This window comes from Rhodnius prolixus, unplaced genomic scaffold, assembly GCF_049639745.1.
Source record: "Rhodnius prolixus isolate KJV_2025 unplaced genomic scaffold, Rpr scaffold_1, whole genome shotgun sequence".
NCBI lineage: Eukaryota > Metazoa > Arthropoda > Insecta > Hemiptera > Reduviidae > Rhodnius > Rhodnius prolixus.
In genome coordinates, this window is record NW_027411581.1 from 16,445,950 (window position 1) to 16,463,612 (window position 17,663).

The 17,663-nt window shown below is 33.5% G+C and overlaps 2 protein-coding genes across 28 annotated transcripts in view; one reads left to right on the top strand and one right to left on the bottom strand.

Moving 5' to 3' along the window:
• cac (calcium voltage-gated channel subunit cacophony) overlaps positions 1-17,663 on the bottom strand; it is a 264,871-nt gene that overhangs the window by 172,464 nt on the left and 74,744 nt on the right. For all 26 annotated transcript variants that reach the window (XM_074130696.1, XM_074130700.1, XM_074130667.1 and 23 more), the window contains exon 2: positions 12,631-12,807. In XM_074130696.1, the coding sequence (XP_073986797.1) occupies positions 12,631-12,806 (176 nt within the window). In that variant the 5' untranslated portion in view covers position 12,807. The remainder of the gene's footprint in view (positions 1-12,630; positions 12,808-17,663) is intronic.
• LOC141455638 (uncharacterized) lies at positions 4,016-8,153 on the top strand. 2 transcript variants are annotated; one of them, XM_074130860.1, is made up of 4 exons: positions 4,016-4,158; positions 4,441-4,516; positions 4,625-4,789; positions 7,630-8,153. In XM_074130860.1, exons 1-4 carry the CDS (start codon positions 4,123-4,125, stop codon positions 7,962-7,964), a joined length of 612 nt encoding a protein of 203 aa, XP_073986961.1. In that variant the 5' UTR covers positions 4,016-4,122; the 3' UTR covers positions 7,965-8,153. The 2 variants fall into 2 exon arrangements, with proteins under 2 accessions (XP_073986961.1, XP_073986969.1); XM_074130868.1 differs by lacking the exon at positions 4,016-4,158 and adding an exon at positions 4,176-4,368.

Below are 17,663 nucleotides of genomic sequence, written 5' to 3' on the forward strand. Positions count from 1 at the left end.
GTGTTAACTTCAAATGTTAACAGTTTTTAACCGGTTGCAATGTACAAAATGATTAATACAATTTAATTATATAATCAAAATTAACAAGTCAGTATCAGTCCTGAAGCTTGGCAAAAATAAATAACAGCTTAACATTTTGTAATAATTTACGGAAAATTTTCAAAAATCTCATGTGAAAAGTATGTTTTTAAATAAAATTATAACTGACAATTTTTCCAACACAATCGTAACCAACATTCTCTTAAATTTAGTTTTTCCTATTACATATGATTCAGAGTGAAAACTTAGATAGGAGGTGTTTATTGGTGCTGAGAGTTGAGTACTTAGCACCAAGAGCAACGTAGTTGAAGTGATGCAATTAACAAACTGCAGACAACAAAGCAGACCCTGCTGTGCAACCTTTTTGAGTCGAAAGGCCACTTGAAAATTTTGTTAACTCGTTAGTAGGCCACAAAAAAAAAAAAGAAAAAAAGAAAAAAAAAATGAACTGTACGATTCTCTCCCCTACGAAAAATAATATTTCAGCTTCACAAAGTAGAATTTAATATTACTGGATTGATTCCTTCTTAGACTGACTTTTATTTCACAACTGAACCACTCTTTGGTGTTGCTTAATTATGGATAATCGATCTCTCTACTCAAGAGTAGACTTAACTCAGTGTGTAAAAGTTTAGGCACATTGTAATGTTGTGTCATGCGGAGACACCTGATGTAACAATTATCACATTACGAGGCACCGAACTGAATTTATAGAATACACTATAACATGAATGATAAGGAAATATCAAAATTTGATTAATACCATTCTATATCAACAATAGAAACAAGCAAAAGTTTTAGTTATCACCGCATTACACATTTATTGTTATTAATAACCAAGTTATTGTTTAAAAAGAGGATCTCACAAAATACTGCGGGTTGCAACGTTACTGCAATAGAACTTCTTGATTAAACTACAGCAGATCAAGTATCTTTGATTTCCTGAAACCATAAAATTATTTCGTTAAAAATATCCAAGATGAAAAAGATGTGTGTTTATTTACGCTGTCATTGCACACTTGTTTTCCCTGTAATTGAACGATTCCTGATTTCATCCACAATCAGAGGATTTATTAGTTTGTTTGTATCTTTTTTAAAATATATAACGTGAAGATTTGAGAGGAACTTTGTACGTGGGAGTGGAAACCTCAAACTGATGAATCGATCTGTGATAATGGATCAGGAATGAAAAGTGAGACGAAAAAACATGTTGAGATGGATAACTGTGATATTGCCCGGTACTGGATACAGAACAACTTTTTCTTAAAGGAAACCCTTACTTAGTTTTTGAGATTTTCGATAAAATTCCAAAATATCAAAAACTAAACTAATAAGCTGACATTATACAGTCTTAAACAACTAAAAACATTCTCATAATAAGGAGAACTGAACACAAAAACAATGGTTCAGAGGGCTCATGAACTAATAGACTATGAGAGGAGCACTGGCAAGGCTCCGGCCAACAAACATCTGATGTTTCCTAGCTTGTTTGTATATTTTTCAGATTTCTAAACAATAAACAAAAAAAAATTGTTTTACAAATTCCAGCACAAATATCAGTGCTTGGTCATGTTAAAGATCATTAATCATGCAAAATAATCATTTATATGTATAAAAATTTCAGTTAATTAGAAGAATAGGAGGTTTTAAAAATGGTTACAAATATATCTTTTGTGCCTGAGTGACATTTAGTGAAAAGTACATAAAAAATTGTCTAAATTATTAGTTTGAACAATTAATTGATCGTGGTATGAAGACTGTTCAATGTGTTGATTGATACTATTTCCATGTCAAGTTAATGTTACGTGATGATGTCCTTTAAAATGCATGTACTGGTAAATGATATTTAGAAGCATGGCTTAAAGGGGAGCAGAAGTTTTATTGCGGCGATGGAGACAGATCGTTCTGAAGAGAATGTGTACAGAGTGCATAGCGTAAAGTGTGTGGATGAAGAGAAAATACCTCTTATGTGTGGAGGCGGACCAATCAATAGAGGCCGCCCCACGTGCTAGCTCGGGAGCGGTCAAACCCGGGCATACTTGGTCTCTGCCATCTATCGACTTACCCGCCAACTAAAATTGTTCATTCATGATCTGTCCCCACTTCGCTAGTTGCAGTTTCTATTCGACTCTTACAGTACACCATTCTCTTTCACCACATCAACTGGTGTATGTATATATAAACTTTTAGCTACAGTAAGTAGCGTATTTCTTGTTTTGCAAATAAAACAAAGTGAATGGACTATCTTTTATGTTAAATGAGTCAAACAGAGGAGGATAATGTAATAGTTCTACATGATGGAAATAACTTGTTTCATATTGCTAATTTAGATTTCACTGTATTAACATTAGCTACAGAAACCTCTTATACACTAAGGAAAAGTAACAACCATTCTGATGGGTATTACTATTATGTTATTTAGATACCCAGGTATTCAGGACGAAAGTGTAACCAGGCGACATCCTCAAAAAATATCATCAAAAGACCTTTTAAGGAGCATTTTAAGGAATAGCAAAATGCCCCAATAGTGTAGGTGAAGTCCAGCGAAAAAATTCATTATTATCCAGGACACTTATCAGTTCACAAAGTCATCATTGCAACAAGGGCCGCAGAAGCTCAGTAAGCACAACCATGCATGGCTAGATTTGCTGAAGAAGATGGATCGGCACTGCGCATACTGAGCTTTTCCTGTCCATGTAAATGGCGGATATGGTATATATTACTTTTGACTAGAAAAATTCTTTCTTTCAAGCTTTGTACAAGATCCGAGTCTTTCTCCAGTCTAAATTTGAGAAGTGCTCCAAATAGATAGAGGATGACCAAAAGATTTCTGGGATAGCGGTTTCATGGACTGAACGGTCAACTCCCTCGAAATGAAATCTAGTATATATTTAGAGAAAATGCCGAAACCAAATGTATTACGTTACTGTAATAAAAGTGAAATCTTGTCTTTTAGCTGGGATTTCATAAATAATCTACACAGTATTTGTTACAATTACCTTTAATAGAATATGTTTTTAAAAAAAGTTGATTTTCTCACATTTCTGGATAAAGTGTTATCCTAAAACTCTCCGAGTTGTACATTCGTGAATTATTTGATTAGTAAGCTATTGTATCATTTCAAATAAATTCTAAAATTTAATTTTATTCCAAAACAAGTTTGGATTTTTAAAGGAGTCCCCAAAAAGGTCGAATTTCCTGACTTGATAAAGCATAATGAAGAACTCATTTTTCCTTAGAACTAAATAAAGGCTATTTGGTGTCCTTGTCGAGTTATCCTGAAATTTTCTTTACAAGGAAGCGAAAGCTACAGATAGCAAGTTTGTGAAATGTTACTCTTCGAAGCTGCTTAACAGGCCAACCTTCAACTAGAGAGAATCGATTGTAAAACAAAACAAAGGGTGCTGCCCAAATAGATCGGGTTGCTAGACACACAGCGTACCAATCAGTCAATCAAGATATATAGACAAAGTGGAAAAAAAAAGAAAGAAGTCAACACCAATACTACACCATTGAGAGATCTTCAATTCGTCAGGCAAAAAAAAAAAAAAAAACGAAAATCGTTCCTAACACTAATACAATATGTCAACAAAATAAAATAAAATAAACCAAACCAGCAACAGAAACATCCAAATCAGAATAACAACATATCATAATCATACAATACCAACAAATAAGCGGGCAGAACAATCAAACTCATGCCCCGTAGATGTGGTGGTGGATAATGCCAATAATATAATTATTCCATTATAATGAGAAAAATTGAAGACTTCTTCAATTTTTCTGTCAGAATAAGACAACAATTTAAAAATGCGTTCCACATGTTTCGATTATAACAATTACTGCTGTTACTTAAAGTAAAAAATTCATAAAATCGCTAACGTTCAGCGGCACTCCTCAGGATTTTAAGAAACTGACTAAATTTGTTGAGGGAACATTTCATTTGGCGCCAAGGAAACCTGATTTAGTGTTTTATATAATTTATATTATAATTAACTACAAATTCCATATGTTTAATAATCCAATCAATTATTATGTCCGTAAAATAAATTGAAACTTACTAAGTAGAATAGAATACAAAATATGGAACAATACGCTAAAGAAGAAAAGCAAATAGAAGTATGTGATTAGCATATTGTTATTATGTGAAGGGAGGGAAACCTAGCGCTTACAGAAGCTTCATTCTAGAGTTTGCCTGTGAATACACTAAACCCTAACCAACTGCAGCAGATGCAATTTTGATTGGGGCTGCAAGTGTTATTTTGCTGGCTTATTCATGTGGCCGTCTATTCTCCGAAGGAGCGACTTATTCACTTCACCTGTGCGAATGTGAATAGATGGAACTAATTAGTACGGGGGATCTTAGATGAAATGTTTCTAACTTCATTTGTTATTTTTCAGGAAGAGACAAATAATTTATTAAAGGAAATCATGAGAGAACCGAAATCCGTTGTCACGGGCATACTTACTTACGATGGTACATAATAGTGTCCAGTTATTATTTTACTACTTTTCTTGTGCTTAAAATTAATAAAAATATTACTAAGATAGAAATAGATAATTACTAATGTTATAAATGTTGAAGGAAAAGTATTGAATTCACCAACGCAACACGAACTGGAGCCTTATATACCACATCTAGGACCATTCACAAAGAGATGTATGCTCGTGGCAAAAAGTTTGGATCCTCATGAAGAAGCCTTGGGGTACAGTATGTGGACTTCATTTGGCACTTATACAATAGTTTTCGGTAAAGCACCATTTTTATAAAAAAGAAAGTAAACAATAAGCTCTATAGTTAATAATTTAGACAAAGAATTACAGACTCCATTAATTTGTAATTCTTTTTAACTGCAAAGATAAGGCTTATTATTATTATTATTATTATTATTATCAGCTATTTTAAAGAGTTGTCACAAAATCTTGAACAGCGCCTAAATTTTTAGCAAACTTTCCGTTAGCCTCACACGTAAAGCCTTACCCAGTTATTTTAAATTATTTTCCTAGAAAACTGTTTTCTTCAAGGTTTCGGAGCTGATCTTTCTTCTAAAATAAAAATTTCACTTAGCATCCATTTAAATAAAGTTGATTTACGCGCAAGAGGTTATAAAAAGAGTTTTTGTTTAATTAATGAAGGAAATGCTAACCCCATATAAATCATGTTACAATTTTAATCTATAAACTTGTTAAGTTGAATTTTTTTTGGGGAGGCGGTTTTCGCTGGGCAATGAAATGGACCAAAACACGAAAACTCTGGTTTAAATCTCTTTTTACGAACCACTTAGGAACGTTATCACTGAGCAGTCAAAACTCATTCTAACCATATATCCTGGCAATGACTACTAGCATGAAATAAAGATATAGACTTTTTTTTTTATCTTAGAGATTTTGATGAAGCTTGATTATATCTCTTGTGTTCAAAGGATCAAAAGGACCAAGAAAGAGCATTGCAGTGGTCACATAGTTTAATTCGTTCCTTTCTAAAGTTCTTGAGTTTAACAATGTAGAGGTTTTATTGTGTGTTTGATTCAGCCCTCTTATTCTTGTGCTGTAAACTAAAACCTCCACATTATTTAAGAGATCGCATATCCCGAGTAAATAATAATTCACTGTAGAGTTTCTGTTTTTGAATTGACACGGCTAACCCTCCTTGTCATTTTTATAAATCTTATAAAAATAAAAAACTTTATATATATATTTTTTATGTACATTCTAAACTCAATGGCTGGGCCACATTGGAAGTTATATAATCGTATTTTTATTTTACGGTATTTTCCTGTGATGGAACAATGACTTCACCAATTGCCTACAAGATTTAGTTGTACTACAAAAATAATATAATATTGGCTTAAAATACTGTATAGTAACAGTCCTAAAATCGATGATGTTAGCGAATGTGGTAATTGCGTGCGTAAGGGCGACATGTTGCAAACATTGCTTTAGCTATCGAATAGCACGCACGGGAAAAGTGATGCCGCTGGTTTTTTGTTCTCACGTCAAATTGTTCCAGACATAAAAAATGGTCCTTTAAAAATGTTTACTTACATTTTAGGCGCCTCGAATTGAAAAAGTGTTTTACAGGTTCATGTGTGTGTGTGTGTGTGTGTGTGTGTGTGTGTGTGTGTGTGTGTGTGTGTGATCAGCATAACTCAAAGATCGCAGAACTGACATTGTGTTGGTAAAAACGATTAAATGTGTAAGTTAAACTTTAAGAATTGCATCGAGAGAACTTTGTGAATGCTGCAACAATTGACTTAACTTACGTAGAACCATTGCACATATAACACTATGTACGCTTCATAACTAGTTATTTATTTTGGTTGTTAAGTGCTAGATCTAGATCTAGACAGTATAACGCCCTTCACTTTAGCTCAATTATCCGTCATTTTATGACAAAGCAAAACCCTCCAGCGGAAGGACCTAATACTAACTATTTTCTTCAGTGGGCAGTAGCAACCATTATTGCAATGCGCAGAGGAAATGCTTAATAGGGCAAATGATGAACAGCATTGGGAAAACTGTTTATAATGTATTTTTCAACATCTTATTTCACCTAGGTTTTACGTGTGAATTCTTTATACCTAACTATCTCAGTGTAGGCACTGAAACGGTCTTGCATTCAGTCTCTAGAATTCTTCCTGTTTCACGGAGAATCAATAGACTAGTTAAGAAAAAGGCATACTCTATGTTAAGTCTATAAAATTTATGATTTTAAACTTAATGATTTTTAAGGCACTAACAATGAGCTTTTCCGGCTGTGAATATTGGGTTATTTGCCGCTTACATCGAATCCTGCCTTTCGAAAACCACTTTAGAAAAGTATCCGTCTTCAGGCGCAAAATGTTTAAAAGGCACTTAGAATTAAGTTATTATCTACGAATTTTATGTTTTACTGATACTTCAAAGGAATCCGAAATGCGGCTAATCCAGAGTTACCCTAAAATAAAATGGCAAAGAGAAACTGTAGAGGCATAAAAGAGTATCAATTCCAGTTGAAAAATGTAGTCTAGGGAAACTTAATGGAGGGGAGGAAAATGTTCATTAGTGTGAAGATATAAGTGAAACGAAGAGACGGCTTTTGGTGTAACAGTTATGATCGCGAACTAGTAAGCAGGGGATCCCAGTTCGAGGCTTGAGTGTAGTAAGTTTTTATTTGTTAAAGTTTTATTAGAGAAGTTTCCGCCCTCTGTTCACGGCACCTGACTTATATTGGCCTGGAATTAGGTGATTACTATACTTTTTTTTTTTATCTGGAAAATGTTAATACAAATACTAGATTTTGGAAAACCAAATAGGAATAATGCTGACGACGATATTTTAACAAAAATTGCGAACTGAAATAAAATCAATACATTCCCAGTTTTGGTCTAAATTTAGTTTGTGAATTACATGGTGAAACCCAAAGGAAAAACAAAACTAGAACTTCCTGAAGTATTGTGCTACAATTTATTGCATATAAATTATAAATAAATATATTTTAACCTAACAATCGCAATTAACCAACAAGAAATGAAACTTTGAAAGGTTGTCTTGGTCGATATTTTTTTAAGGCAGCTAGAGAAACTAAATATATATTATATATATTTTTAGGTGAAGAGTTCTACGCCTTTGCGAGGCAAGATCCAATCGTCATGCCCATTATTGCACCCAAACCATTAGAGGAACTTAGCGAAACTGAAAGAAATGAGAGGCTAGAAGAAGAACATAAACAACTGATGAGGCAGGAGAAAGAGAAAGCTAAGGAAGAAGCTGCTATAAAGTTAGAAATATTGAAGAAAGAACAACTTAAGCGCAAAACTGTGTATGAAAAAGAACCGTTTAAGAAAGTAGAGAAATCTGAAGATGATATAACAGAAGAAGAATCAGTAAGTAGTGAATCGTCAGAAACAGAAGAAGAAGATGAAGGAGAAACAGCTGAATATTAGGCGGAAACCAAGAATAGCATCAGATGCAAATGAATGTTCAAACCACCCGAAGAGATATATTGGAATTGTCAACTAATTAATACATCTGCATTAATTCTTTCTTTGATGGTCGGAAATTGTTTTTGAAAAGTGATATTAAATATAGGGAAAGAAAGAAAAGCAACAGGTGAAATAAAGTTTCAAATTCTATTGCAGTGTTTTCTATTTTAGATTGGTAATTTAGCTTATATGTTCGCTTTCTGAGTTGATAATGTATATTGAAAGGAAAAGCAATCAAATTATAAGCTTTATTTCGAATTTTAGATGCCTAAATAATTTATAGCTTAATTCACATAGCTTTGTAATCATCTACTTAAGAATTATTTTTTGCTGAGTTTACTACCATGAAAGAAAGTTTGTTTGAATTTAGTTAAGCTGTGCAATTTGTATTTGTACAAAGTTAACCTTAGAAAAATACTTTGCAAGAACAATTACATACTTTAGAAATCTCAACAATACTGGATCAATTGGTGAATTTAATCTAGAGAGACATAACTGTCCTGCAAAAATTATCTCCTTAAAGCTTTCTCATTAAAAGAGAATTGAGACCAGGCGATTTGCTAACCCCTAAAACACTCTATATTATGCGTGGGAATGGCCACAATCCTCGGCGGTACCATCTTCAACAGATGACCAAACATTTGGCGTGTTCAGATGAGGTCATCTTTGTGGCAAACTTTGCAGTAATTAAAACAATCTTTGAAGAATTTGAACACACGTCAAAATGTCGAGGATGTGGAAAAGAGAGGGAATCAAACTTCATTGGGTTTCACCCCATTTCTTTGCAACAAGTTGAAAGAACTATTTACACCAGTTGGAGGGGCCCTGAAGGTATATTCTCATTTGTTTCCAACACAGACAGAATATTTCTACCTTAGTTTAATTTCAAGATAAGAGAGAAAAACATGCAATGAGAACACATCCTATTTGTTACAAAAGTTAGTATTAAATCCAATAAGATAATTCAAGTAATTTGCCTTTAAAATATTTGTTCAGAACAACAAATTGTTCACTGCTGAATGCCGACAGCCAATCTATGCTCTGTTCTCAAAATTAATCATTTCTATGAATCCAGACTTAAACTAGTAAATGATATACCCCATTTCCCGGGACATAGGCCTAAGCATTTTACATATTCTTCTGGTATCTCAATCAATGACAAAAATTGGACAACTATTGAGAAAATTTAGTATTTGAAGAAAATAATCAAATTGTATACGCCGTCCATTAGGAAGGACGGATACTACAATTTATAGGAGAGGGTTGGGATGCGTGGCGTCTAAAGGGCGAGACTAAGAATACTTTGGCCTTGGGAGGGAGTCGTCAGAGAAGAAATCTTGCCAAGAGACTGGCAGAGAATATCTTAGATAGTAGGGGGACAGATCAATATGTACAAACCCTGGGTACTCTGACTGCGTAACAATGTGGACACAAGTTAAAAAAAAGGATGCGAGTTTTATGCCATCTGTAAATGTCCTCTCTGAAAGCTTAAACTCTTGTGGGAATTAGCAGATCACTTGATAACCACGTCTTTGGGATTGCGTTCTACCTTCCTGTACAGCATCTTTTCCTATTCAGAGCAACACAAATGACATTGATACTAATAGTTTTCATGAATCATGGCCAAGGCAATAAATGAACGTACCTTATTAAGGACGAAATAATATTTTTCAAGTAATTAACTTGCGAGTTCAAATATGGCCAAACAAAAACTGTGAGGGTTTACACGTGAGGTCTTATTAATTTAAAAAACATCTTCAAAGAAAATATACACATCTTCCAGGCAGTTTTTTTTATGATCAAATAATGTGGGCAGAAACAATCTTGGAAACCTTATGTACTATATTATAAACCATAGGACAATAAAAGAAAGCAAAATCCAGGATGCAGGACAGTTAATACATTAAATATCCTTATTCAAGAGAGGCTTTATACTTTATAATTCTTTACCTTCCCAGTGAAGCTTGCTTATTATTTAATATTAGGTCATCTTATTTGGTTGGCTCCATTGTGTTCCAAGGGGATCATCAAATACGAGTATGTTTCTATAAATACGTGCCTCATTTTAATATCAATGACCAGTTTAGTGAGCAGACCAATGTTCAGGAATCCTGATAGACACCATTCACAAAAACATTTCTTATTAAAAAAATAAAATAAAATAATAATCATCTAAGGTACAGCAGTTTGAGTTTCACAGCTAGTAAAGCATAATTAGAACAGAATTGTATTATTATCATTCAAATTGCCTTTTAGCCAAAATGTTGGACACATGAAGTAGCAATGATCAAAATCTACATTGCCTTGAAATAATGTCTAAAAGTTTATTTCACAGATCAATTCGGGAAAAACGAGCAATTAGTAGTTTTATACATATAATTTAAATTTTGCCCCTCTTATTTTCAGAGATTTAGCTGAGGAATTTAAAGAAAGACAGTACAAAAGAATGCAAAGATTGTTATTAGAGTATAAATAAATAGCTTAAAAATAAATAAAAGTGGAGTAACTGAACTGTTTAAGTAAGTAAATAAATTTAGTTTCTCTTAAAATAAATAAAAGGAATAACAGCTTTCTCCCTGAGCACCACAAAAGTGGATTTAGCTGCTATCTATGGGACAGTGAGTGAAACACAAGCGGAGCTGTTCTAATCAATAAATTAGCGAATACTAGCTACTAGCGATACTGCAATCCCTCCTTTTAACTAACATTATTTTTTTTTTCTTTAATAATTTTACGGATGTATTATTTATTAAAAGAAAAAGAAAATGTTTTAAAACTTATAGATATAAAGTATTTTTGTTCAGTTATTTCTGAATTTACTTAAGCCGAAAGGATGCCCCATACAATGCGAAGGAATACAGTTCCATAGTCTTAAAAATTTAAAGAAGGAGAACAATAAGAAAAAATAAGACTTTTAAATACTAAATAATTCTCACGATTTTATGAACTAAACAATAAGCAGCGAAAGGAAATGCTGTAAAAGAGAACAATAATATAAAAATATTTTTGTATTACTATTAGCGGTTAAACTAACTTGAGTGATTTAGCCCAGTAAGCAGAAAGAGTCTCAAGAACCCAAATTCATAGACTAAATTCACAACTGCTCGGGTTTAGCAGCTTGTCCATTCAATTCTCCTCATAATTAAAATTATAATGTATTCTCATTATACTTAATCCTCATTAGACTGAATCAAAGGGCCTGATGCTAAAGTATTAAACATTTGTTTTTCTTTTGTTGATAAAGTTTGCATTGAAATTAAGGGTTAATGACGTGATCAGTGTATTTACTGCAATTTTAATAAAGAATTAGTAGCTTTTCAGAAGGGAGTTTTACTAAATACCCATGCTATTGAAACATGACTTGATCAAATCCTTGAACCCTGGTTTTGCATACAGCAGATAAAGGAAAACGAGGCCAAATTACACTACATAACCTTTAACCTTAATCATAAAATTCTCGCTCCAATCTATCTGAACCACATACCCATCTTTCCACCAGGTAAAGTGCGATTTGTTGGGCCTGGAAACCCATAGTATAACTCAAATGTCATGAACTTAATTTCCGTCACTGAATGGTCAAAACACTACTCGACAAGCGGATCCAAACTGACTTTAATGAATAAAAAGAAACTCTGCAATGTCCTACTAGCCCGAATCTGGAAAATGTAAAATACTACGCGCATTGTTAAGCACCTTTCTAAGTTAGCAATCAGACTACTCACACTAACCTAAAAATCCCTTTTGTGCTTGACCTAGCCAAATCCCGTTACACTAAATTTTATTCCAAACTTTCCCAACACTTCAACTCACTCTTATTCAACCTGTCTCAAACTATCCTTCCCTAGAATCCTTCCATAAGGCTGAAGCGTCAATCTGTTGATAACGTGATAGAAAAGAGCACATTTCAAATTCATTCCATCGGTATCCGGAGTTAGCTGATTCAAAATGGTCATCGTTAGATGGCCTCATTGAATTCTTTTAATTAATTTGGTTTAGGTAATTATTATGCGCAATCACATTTACCTGTTGCCAATGGGAAGTTGCAAATTAAATAAAGAGAGTTTTTTTTTTTTTAAAAAAAAAAAAGAACAGAGATTCTTCTCAGACCGTGTAACTTATAATTGTGGTCTTTAATTTTTGTAAACACATTCTCGCATTCTCGGTTTCCAATTGTTTTGCGAATAAAAAAATGGAGACCATTTTTTGTTGAATTTTTGAATTAAAACTGTCCGGTAGGACAGTTGTATAAGGGTTGATCATCAAAAACTGCACGAAAAAGCGTAACGTTGAAAAACACCTAACTTTGACAATTTTTTTCTCTTTTTTATAAATGTGTCTGTTTCTTAGTTTTATGATTAAATTTCTCATTTTTTTTTTTTAATCAAGGGCTCTTTATTCGTTAACAGAAATCTCAGTTTACTTTGAATTGAACTACAAAAATCAAAATAAAATAAAATCAAAACTTTTTTTTTTTAATAAAAAGATTATTTTTACAATTAGAATGTCTTATGAAAATTTTGACTAAATTAAAATTTGAATTATAGCTGAGCGAGCTATCGACATCAAAGTTGTTAAGTTGAAGCATGAATTGTGCTAACAGTTTATACGATATGATAGCAAAACTTACATGATATCTCCCAATTTGACCCTGGTCTGAATGAGTGCACATGTCTTGTGGTCGGATGTTGTGACAGCTCTTCTCCTTCTGCGGTAACGAGGGCTGGCCGGAGGTGCCGCTCCCAGCACCGGAGAACTGCCCCGTCGCCTCTGACTTAGATGGCGTCCCACCATCCCTCCCAACATCCTGTTCACAAATCATTCTTTTATAATTTCTGTATACATTAAACAAAAATATTAATTTCTACTCTAATTAGATAAATAGCCAGTTCGTTACCAAAGTTCATAAAAACTATATTTTTCTAATATTTTAATTCTAAATTCGGGAAGAATAGCTGCATAAAATTGTGAATAAATAGCTAAATAAAAAGAAATAGCGGTACGCACAGCTATATTGTAAAAAATGTAAAAAAGACAAATACTATAGTTTAAATATTTTAATTTTTTTTTTGTTTAGATTTTTTTAAATCTAACTTTATAATTTGAATTCATTGCTTTGGAATTGGCCTTTAGACTGCGCACAAGAAGTAGAAGGTCTACTGTGGCACTAGAACTACGTAATAAACAAATAAGAAAATGAAACCCAGATTCGTCAGCTCTAGCTAGCAACAAACGTAACCAAATATAAAGGCACTCGCAATCACCTTGCAGCTCACTGTTAACAAAGCGTAACCAGGATTGTGTCTAGGTATAGTATCTGCAATTAGATAAATTCAACGGACAAATATTGAAAACTTTGAAAATTACTTAACTTAAAATAAATAAATAATTTCTTCTTTAAATAAGAAACAATATTTGTATTCTTGATGAGAAAATGGCTTCAGTGGAAGAATTCGCTTTTTTCTAAAAAATATTTGAAAGCAATGTTCATCAATGTGCTATACCAATACAGAGGATGATGGATAAGACTGGCCAATCCTGTTTTAAATAGGTAAATAACTTTTTGTGAATTCTCGATGATATGTATTATTAACAATATGATTAATAAAATATATTCCTTACAGATAACATAGTAATCCGTACGTAGCTATTATAAGGTTTTAATCCTCTTTAAAAGGATTTTCAAGAAAAGCAGATTTAGCTGTCTGCTTTCATTAAATGAAAAATATATTAAACTGAAAAATAAAATAAATATCCAATACATGCATTCATTGAGTAAAAGAGATAAAATAATCTTCTCATTCTAGTCTGTATGAATACCGATTATTTTCACAATTGTTTATTAAGCAAAATTAGCTGATTTAAACATCTGGTAAAATGATTTATTATTGTCTACTTTTTAACTATCATTAAAGTTGTATTTCTTCTTCGTACGAGCTTAATTTCCTTTCTTTCTCACACTAAATATGAACAGTTTATTAATAGGATAATTATTAGTTGTCGATAGGTTGATTCTAACCATATTATTTAGCTGGTGATTTCCTGATTCTACATGTCATGTTTTGGGGAACATTGCACGCTTCTAAGGACTTTTTATTCTCTGATTGTTAACGAAAGTTTTCTCACCATCCCCTTCGTAAACATGAATGGAGGATCACCCCTAAGTATGGAGTAAGAAACACTGGCGAGAACTGCAAACGTACTCAACGTTCTGATTCCCAAATTTTTTGCCGGTCTCCGAACGGGATTATTTCGTTGAATATAATTTTTTTAAAAGTCATAAGGCCGCTCATTATATTTAAATACCACTTTATGTGGAAGCTTAACTCTCCTCTTTCCTCGGACTACCTTAAGACCTGGAAACTGTTCCAAGTATAAGTTAAAGATCAATATGTGGGCAAATAGAATACGAAGTTTAAAGTAAATCTCTGCAGTCGTTTTTGAGTAAATCTTGAAAACCCTAAAAGTTTTATTGCCGGGTCTCACCGGTAGAAATATCTAATTTGAATTAGTTTCAGTTTTTGTGTTAAGATGATCACACACTTAGAGTAATTTGAAATCACTTTATTTGAATCAGGACCCAATTATTTTCGAACAGATGACAATATCACAAAGGATCTTCTCACTAACGAATCATCCATTTTTTTTTCAAACGGAGCTTATCGCCCAACTACCAATTAGGGGTCGTGGACAGGGGAATCATAGTTTACTTGTTTAGAAAAACAATTTTTCCTAATTAATAAAAAGTAGCCACTTATGGGATCTTCTACTTACAAAGCCTCCCTCATCACCACTAGAAAAACAGCCATCCCACTCTTTAGCCACTTTAGCTAAGCGGGAGAGCACTGGTCTTATAAACCAGGGGCCGTGAGTTCTTCTTGCGAAGTTCATAATATTTATTAGCTAGATAGTATTCAAGTATCTCAGTTTAATGAAACCTTTAGTTCTGGACTGAAACCTCTTTCTAATTTTAGTTATAAAATTAGGCCTTCCTTCATACCTACTGTGCTCATATCATACCTTCCCTAGGCCTCTATAAAGATTTTTGTAAAAATACATTTTTGGAGATTAACAGTTTAATTAAATTAATTAGGAACTGTATGAAAAAACAAAGATAATAAAGAGAAAATTGCTAGTTGAACTCAAACCAAGAACCTTTTGGTATTCCAGACTAGAAGGTGCCCGTATGTAACCCAAGCCTGTTTGCTATACGTTTTAGCAAGAGTACAGAAGCATTAGAGAAATTGCTACTAAAAGATTATGCCAACTTCTTCTTAATGCAATTGCTAACTCATTTTATTTCAAAAATAATCTTGTTTATCCATATTTCTAATAATCAACTACTTTTTCTTAAGTAAGAAGAAATTTGATATGAACACTAGCACCAGTTTCCCTTATAACTATTTTCAATGTTGTAACTTGACATTCTTTCAAACTAAGCATTAGAATTTTTTTCTCAAGGAATGTTGATTTTTTTAAATGGATTATGGAGGAGTTGTGATGCCACGCTTCTTGTTGTTATGGTAAACAGAAGACATCTAACTTTTTATTTCCAATTATAACGTTCTAAGTTAACCTTAAGTTCCGAAAATTTACATGTTCGCAGTATTTTCTTCTCAAGTAAAATTAAGAAATGCGAGGTGTGTTCAAAAAATAAGGTGAATTTTCATTTTTCTTAAAAAATATTTATTTATTCATCGATTTTTATTTTGTCTCCTTCAAAGTAGTCCCCCTCAGATATAATACATAAGTGCCAGCGTTTTTTCCAATCCTCGGAACAGTTCTGATATGCACTTTTTGGTATGTCCTTGAGCTCTCTCAGCGATTCGGTTTTTATCTCCTCAATCGTCGCAAATCTCCGTCCTTTCATGGGTCTCTTCAATCATGGGAACAGGAAAAAGTCGCAGGGCGCCAAATCTGGTGAATACGGTGACTGAGACATGATAATGTCATTCAACAATTCCTGAGCGATGCTCATGCGACGGTTTTTTTGATCAAAATTCAGCAATTTTGGAACGAACTTCGCTACTACACGCTTCATGCCCAAAATTTCCGAAAAAAATTGCAGGACATGTGCCAACCGATATGCCGACAACCTCAGGAACTTCTCTAATTGTGATTCGACGATTCTTCTCAACATTTTCATCGGTTGTTGATGTGCTGGGGCGTCCAGGGCGAGCGTCGTCATTCACATCTTCTCGACCTTCTGTGAAAAGCTTGTACCACTTGTAAACATTTTTTTGACACAGAGTACTCTCACCGTACGCCACTCTCAACATTTCAAGTGTTTTTGAGCACTTAATTCCATTTTTTACACAAAATTTGATTCAAATTCGTTGATCCATTTTTTTCGACAGAAGAAAATCGCCGAACTCGCAAAACACTTGTCTTATTTATGCCTCTAACATACAAACTAAACATGCTATATAGCTACAACTTTGAAAATATGTTCGAGACAAGTGTACCAACATAAAAAAAAAAGACAATCGAAATTCGAATGTACGTAGCCCGCGAAATTTGAAAATTCACCTTATTTTTTGAACATACCTCGTACTGTGTTTGTGTGTGTGAAAGAAAGTATTTTGTTAAACGAAAGCAACAAGTGTGATAAGGGGTCCAGCATTATTCGGTATAAGAAACAGAATTCCTAAGGACATTTTGTCTTTTTCCTCCTTTCAATATTGCTGAAAACAGGCCAGAGAGGGATGTCATCAATGAGAAGAAGTAAAAAATTAGCTCTCAATTTATCTTTGTTCGCTGCAAATTTCAAACAACTTTAATTTAACACAACAAAAAATATAATTGGAGAATTTTTAATTTAAAGTCCTTATTTCTTGAATTGTTGAGTGGACCTTCAGACATTGTAGTTTTACTGAACTCTTAGAATGTCCGGAAATATTAGCTTATACTTTGGAAAGGTAGGCGTGAAAGACTAAGCCATCGAAATGCACTGAATCTAACATTATTTAAGCGCAAAGCTACGGCTAAACAATGGTTTATCGAGCATTGAGGAAATCTATTCTCTTACAGTGTTTAGGTACATGGACTGGGAAATGTTGTTTAAACTTAGCGTGATAGTGTATCATTAGAACTGGCTGGCGATGGGAGGCAGTAAGGACTCAATAACATGGGCAAGTCCAAGTCCGAATTTCATGAAGATAATGATTTGACAACAACATCCTAACCCACGGCTCATGTTCAACGGGTAATACCTGAATAGCGTGAGAAATTTTAGTCCAAGATGTGTGGAAGGCAGTGATTGAGGCGTTTATAATATACGTAAAAGCGAAACGTACCAAAAAAAGTGCCCTCGTTCCGTCGCCTTTGGCACACCTTCTTAGTTCCAAACCACCAATGATAAGGAATAAGCCATTAGTATCAGTTGCCGAAAGGAAGAGATTTAGATATCCATAGTGGTATACTGTGTTGCAAAGAGATTTCGGCCAAAAGTGCAAAAGATGATCTTAACCTTTCAGCTAAAGAAAGTCAGTCATTAGAGGCTGTAAAGTATAAACTATCGAGCGTAATAAAGTGTCGCTGGAGTGATCATCTAACACGATGTCATGTGTGAGCATGGTAGTTTCAACAGCAACATGGTGCCCGAAAATCGTCCAATGAAATGCAAATCATAAACTCTACTGCACAAAAGGTCGTTGACTCTTT

Coding starts and splice junctions, on each gene's coding strand:
- LOC141455638 (XM_074130860.1), top strand. CDS start 4,123: ATGGAACAATACGCTAAAGAAGAAAAGCAAATAGAA. Junction 4,159..4,440: donor AAGAAGAAAAGCAAATAGAA/GTATGTGATTAG, acceptor GTTATTTTTCAG/GAAGAGACAAATAATTTATT. Junction 4,790..7,629: donor CACTTATACAATAGTTTTCG/GTAAAGCACCAT, acceptor ATATATTTTTAG/GTGAAGAGTTCTACGCCTTT.